This window comes from Tachypleus tridentatus, chromosome 11 (assembly GCF_004210375.1).
Source record: "Tachypleus tridentatus isolate NWPU-2018 chromosome 11, ASM421037v1, whole genome shotgun sequence".
NCBI lineage: Eukaryota > Metazoa > Arthropoda > Merostomata > Xiphosura > Limulidae > Tachypleus > Tachypleus tridentatus.
The window spans coordinates 61,167,234-61,173,462 of record NC_134835.1 but is presented as its reverse complement, the minus strand read 5'-3'; the positions used below and the strand labels follow the sequence as shown (position 1 = coordinate 61,173,462).

Genomic DNA, 6,229 nt, shown 5'->3' with positions numbered 1-6,229 from the left:
TCATATATTGTCAATTATTCCGACTTATGATTTCAGATTTAAAAGAGCTTGTTCAGGTTATCTAATAGTTATCTCTTATTGAATATATTATTTGTGACTTGCCTATTTTATACTTGTAAAGAAATTTATTGTGCCCGAAAATACAACAACAGTTATGATGCCTATACATTACACGCACATACACATGTGCAGTGGTGGATCACTTAACCTCCTTTCAAACATCTGCGTATTGGCCTGCATCGTACTTATTTCTGCCATAAACAAAGCATAAATATGTTGTCACCATTGTTTGTTTGTTTTTGAATTTCGCGTAAAGCTACTCGAGGGTAATCTGTGCAAGTCGTCCCTAATTTAGTAGTGTAAGACTAGAGGGAAAGCAGCTGGTCATCACACTCACCACCAACTCTTCGGCTACTTTTTTACCAACGAATAGTGGGATGGACTGTCTCATTATAACGCCCCCAGCTAGCATATAATTAATTTTATTTTTCCAGCGATACAATACTTTTAGTGTATATGTTTTGTGTTTAGGTGAAGTTAAGCTTTCTGGCTCGTTAGTGATGTTTTTTGTTGCGATATTTTATGTAAAGAGTAATTTTTCAAATGATCCCCTGTGGTTTCACATGAAATTTGAGAGTTTATGAAGCTATAAATCGAATTTTGAGAGTCATGATTAGCAGATCACAGAGGTTTCATTGTGCAGAATTGGGATCAGTAACAAACAAAACAAAACTCCTTCACTTTCAGGTATCTCTCTTTGTATTCAGCGCAGATAGTCCTCGAGTAGCTTTGCGCGAAATTCAAAATAACAAATAGCTCTTTGTATTCAGGCAGAGGAAATTTAAACAAACGACAGACCACCTAATCAGATTAACCGAAACCATAATAGCTTTAATAATAAAGAATGTATTGTCGCTTGCTTCCTTGATATCGAGAAAGTATTCGAAACTGTATGGCACGATGGTCTAAGGTTCCGAATGAATAAAATGGAACTACCGCGAGGAATTATTCGCTGGTTATCTAACTTTTTGGAAAATAGAAAGTGTAGGGTAAATATTGAGGGTACATTTTCTGAGTACTTTACTCTTGAAGCTGGTGTCCCTCAGGGACGGGTGGTTAGCCCTATACTCTTCATCATGTATGTAAACAATATGCCACTGAAGGATCCGAATCATGGATTCTCTTCACAGTTCGCAGATGATGTGGCAGTCTGGAAAAGTGCCGCAACACCCACGATAGCAGCCACTAACATACAACCGCAACTAAATAGAATAAGTGAATACTGTCAAAAATATAGAATAAAATAAACACAGCAAAAACACAACTCGTAGTCTTTACGAAATTGACAAAACACAAAAAACAACAGACAGAATTATATATGAATGGCACACTACTTCAGACTGTCCCATCGGCAAAACTTTTAGGTCTGACCTATGATTCAAAACTAACTTGGATCAATCATGTTAACGAAATTAAAAATAAAGTCTGGCGAAGAACTAACTATGCTGGGAGTCTAACTGGTAAAAACAGTGGAGCATCTACAGATAACATACTAAAAATCTATAAAACATATATTAGACCTGTAATAGATTATGCAGCTCCAGCATGGATAACTGTAAGCAATAAAATAATTCAAACCAAACTACAAACAATCCAAAACACACTTCTCACAACTGCATACAGAGTTCCAAGAACTATATCATCTCAGTTCATTCACAAATATTCGAACATACCAACCATACCAGATGGACTCCTACATATTACAATAATGTACTTTAATAAGAATTGGATGAACAACGAATTACTATGCGAACTAGACAGGTACCTCATACACGATGAAGCTAGTCCTAAATATCTCTCCCCAGTTAATTTATATTTTAAATATAAAAAATAAATAAAAATATATAAAAATAATGATAATAACAAAATAATAATATATATACATATATTAAACAATATAAAATGCCACCAACAAACTTGACATTCTGTTGATAGAATAAAATAATCACTATTTATGAGCCTTTGTTTGTTTGTTTGTTTTGGAATTTCGCACAAAGCTACTCGAGGGCTATCTGTGCTAGCCGTCCCTAATTTGGCAGTGTAAGACTAGAGGGAAGGCAGCTAGTCATCACCACCCACCGCCAACTCTTGGGCTACTCTTTACCAACGAATAGTGGGATTGACCGCCAGGGCGAGCATGTTTAGCGCGACGCGGGCGCGAACCCGCGACCCTCGGATTACGAGTCGCACGCCTTACGCGCTCGGCCATGCCGGGCCCATTTATGAGCCACAATACATGGATATTGCCCTGAAAAGAATCAAAATAATATTCAGTTTTACAATTACAAATACCAATCCGGCAAGAACATAAGTACGGGGAGGAGGAAGAGGTAAAAGAGAACCTGACCCTCCAGAGTGTGAACTTTTCTTACCCAAATACCGACAGAGATTCGAGATTCAGGCAGAATTTCGCAGCACAATTATCTGATTTATCTTTTTTGAATTTTAAAAATAACATTGTAAGAAATAGTTATTGTAAATATACGTTAGATGCCGCTTTTTGGTGGTGGCGGGCCGGTAAAAATGGAGGAATTTTCGCGTTTTCGATAATAAATTAATTTTGGATCATAAGGCGATACATGTACAGCAAAGTTATCTTGTTATTGTATTCAAAAAACGGTTTTGAAGTGTTTTTGTTTTATTCATATTGGAATTTTGAGCAAGGCCAAAAATTTAAATCAAAGTAAGAGTTCTTGCGTAAGGCTAGGAAAATTTAAAATGCCAGTATCTCATCAAAATGCTCTCCGCGAAAACAGTAAATCAAATCAGAATATTAGTGGAACTTCTAATAATGCCGTATTAGATGGCATAGCGTCAGGAACAACATCGGCAGCTCTTGTATATAAACTTTGTAATCAAATAATTGGCTTATCCTCAGGTATATATGTTAATAGTAAATGTATATATTTCAATTATTTGCAAAGTGGTCAAACTATAATATCAGTAAAGTGTTATTTCGCTTTCAAAATTAATGGTGCCATTTTATTAATGCATAAGATTATAATCTACATAACTTAAATAAGTGATCAAAACTTTGAACAAGTTAAGTTAATATGTAAGTAGTGGCGAGATATAACCATACATATTTCAATTATTGGTGACTGTAAAATTAGAGGACATTTTTTTTATGCCCAAACAAAAACACCATTTGTTCTGCAGTTGAGCCCTGTGAGTTTATTTTTGAAACCACTGAAGGAAAGTTCTTGTAATTTATAATGTTCCAATAAAAAAAAAAAAGTGGATATTACTGATGCATAGATTGTACAGGTTAAAATATTTATTTGTAACTTTGATTAGCTTGTGTTATGCATTTACATATACACTAACAATACAGTTGTTTATTTTCAAAGTATGGCTAAATATGTATAGACCTATGATATTTTGTGACATGTAACAGGCTATGTTGTATTTGTCTCTGTTTCTTTAGTGTTGGATGTGTATGTGTGTGTGAGTGTATATTTATTGCATTGAGTTTTATCAGCTATATCTATTAATGTTTGTTGAGGGGTTTTATCTCGGATTGCCTTAATGCATGGTGAATAATTTGTAGGACTTTCAGTAAGTAAACGCAGATGTATTATGACATGTTTACATTATAAATGCAAATATTTGTATTTTATTAGTTGGATATGAGACTCATGATTAGCAAAATGTAAAGTGAAAAAGGATTTTGTTTTCTAAAGCATCATTGTTACTTAAATTGCATGAAGTGCCCCAGTTTGTTTTACATGAGTACTAAAATAAGTTAGTGTAAACAAATGCAGTGGTTCTGCTATTATTATGAGTTTGATATACTGTGTAAAACATTTAAAATAGAATATTTATTTTATATTGGTTGAGGATATTACTGCTATGGCAACATACATAGAAATACCGATACTTGGTTGCTACAAACATGTACAAATAACTCTTAGTGTATGTTTTTCACCGAATTTGTTAACATTCTCCACAGTTAGTGGGTCATTGTATATACTTAATCACATTTAAATCATAAATCCCTGAAGTAACTACAGCTTGGATGATACCTGGAATAGAAGTGTTGTCATGTGAAGATAGTTTAAGATGTCTGAAATTGGTTTCTTTTAAAAAAAAAAGAAAAAAAGTTTGAAGAGATCTTATTTGGTTGTGTAAGGTTGTTACGTAAATTGATAGTGTTGCATTTTTTAAAAATGAGAATGTTAAGATTAGGGAAGAAAACTATAAATTTTGAGGAGGTAGGAGTTATTTTTGACAAGGGAGCTGTATTTTTCTGACAGGGTAGTTTGACATTTGGAACAAGTTACCTTCAGATATGACAGATGCAGTTAACTGAAGAGAGTTTAAGAGAAATTTTATTGAATATTGCAGTGATGAGGGTTGACTTTGAATTTCTTTTGTTTAATTTAGTGGATAGGACAGCCTAGATGGACTGAAAGATCCCTTGTTGGCTGTTATGTTAGATACTAATTTCAATATGAACTAAGTTGCAGCAGACACATAATAGTTAGTCAGCCAACTTTTCATTGTGTTTGTCCCTGGTATCACACCATGTACAACTTGAGGGTATTATCACTATTATATTCTTTATATCTATTTTTTGTCACTTTTTATTTTGTTCAATTTCTTTTTATAAAAGAGAGTACCAGAAAATGTGATTGCTTATTATTCAGCAGTCACATTTCAATTATTAAAAATGGCATACATACTCATCCTTAAAGTTCTTGAAATTGAGAAAGAAATTACAAGGTCTTGAAAATGGGCCTTTTTTTTTTTTTTTTTTTGTTTTGCAAAAGTACTTGGAAATATAATTGCAGAATATGTTGAGGTTTAATTTTAATGTATGTTGTAGAATTGAATGCAAATTGTGTGTGTGTATAAGGTGTTATCATATATAAAATATTTCTTTTCTTTTTTATCTGAATATATGTTTTGAACAAATAACTACAAATTTTATAAATGTTTGTGTGGAATTTGATTAATTTTTGTTGTAAATTTAGCTTCCAAAAGCTGCTTCAAAAAGTGCTTGAAATTGATCCAAGTAATTCAGTATGAACCATATAAACATCTTTTCTCATTAGAAAGGTTAATAACATTTAGGTTATTTGATAAAGTTAAAGGACTAACCTTTATTTATTTTTTTATTTTTGTGCTGATTACTTAAAGGATGCTTTTGGCAAGGTTTTTTCTTGAGGATTATGAAATACTCTAATCTGTTTCTATAAGAGAAGATGGTAATAGTATTATTCCTGAACCTGATCATTTTACGAGAAATATTGGTATCGATGAACCCCTTGATGGTTACAAGAAGCATTGAAAGATCAAAACTAGATAAGGCATCAGCACTAGGCAATGTTTTTGTTTTTCTTTCATGGTTTTAAAAGAGTATGAGATCAGATATGTGTGCTCCTCTCTTTCACATTTGGTAGGCCAGTAGATAGTGGTCTAGCAGTGTCTGAGTACTGGACAAGTACTATTATTACTTTTATTTTCAGATGGGATAATAAGAGTTTCTTTCTTTAGATATTATAAACTAGTTAGTCTTCTGCAGTAGAAAAAAAATTCTAGTCTGATGAAAGAAGCATTGCATAATTATCTAATAAAACATGATATGAAAGGAAATCAATATGGATTCACTGAAGGGATTCTTTTCTGTGAAACCTTTTAACTTTATGAGGATGTTTGGAATTATTTTTATAGTGGAAAGGATTCAGACTTTGTGTACTTAGATGTTATAAAAGCTTTTGATAAAGTGTCATACATAAACTAAGAAAACCAAATTAGTAGTGATTAATTGGATTGTAGGGTAGTTAACAGGGAGAAAATAGGTTATTAATAGTCTAGTTAAACTGGGCCCTTGTAACTAACAAAGTGCCACAGGAGTTGATACCTGACACTTGATTTTTTTCTTGTTTGTATTAATGATATTAATAGTGACAATTATTTTATCTTGCAGAAAAAAGAGAGTTTATGGTAGTTTACAAAGTTATCCAAGAAGGCAGCAGAATAAACACCTTTTGATGCCTTTGTGCTATATTCTGAAAATAATTGAACAAAACTTTAAAGTTTGGAAAAGACAGGCTAGGGTCCAATTAACACATTAACTGCTGCAATGCTTGACATTGTCTGTGCAGATGTTAGTAATTATTTCAATCCACTATTGTTGTGTTTTCAGTTTAAACCATGGTGATGA

General features: G+C 32.8%; 1 protein-coding gene across 2 annotated transcripts in view; it reads left to right on the top strand.

Annotated features, from left to right (window-relative positions):
* The first annotated feature begins 2,554 nt into the window (after window positions 1-2,554).
* Window positions 2,555-6,229, top strand: part of LOC143232266 (gamma-tubulin complex component 3 homolog) — a 90,078-nt gene continuing 86,403 nt past the window's right edge. For both annotated transcript variants that reach the window (XM_076467455.1, XM_076467456.1), the window contains exon 1: window positions 2,555-2,938. In XM_076467455.1, the coding sequence (XP_076323570.1) occupies window positions 2,779-2,938 (160 nt within the window). In that variant the 5' untranslated portion in view covers window positions 2,555-2,778. The remainder of the gene's footprint in view (window positions 2,939-6,229) is intronic.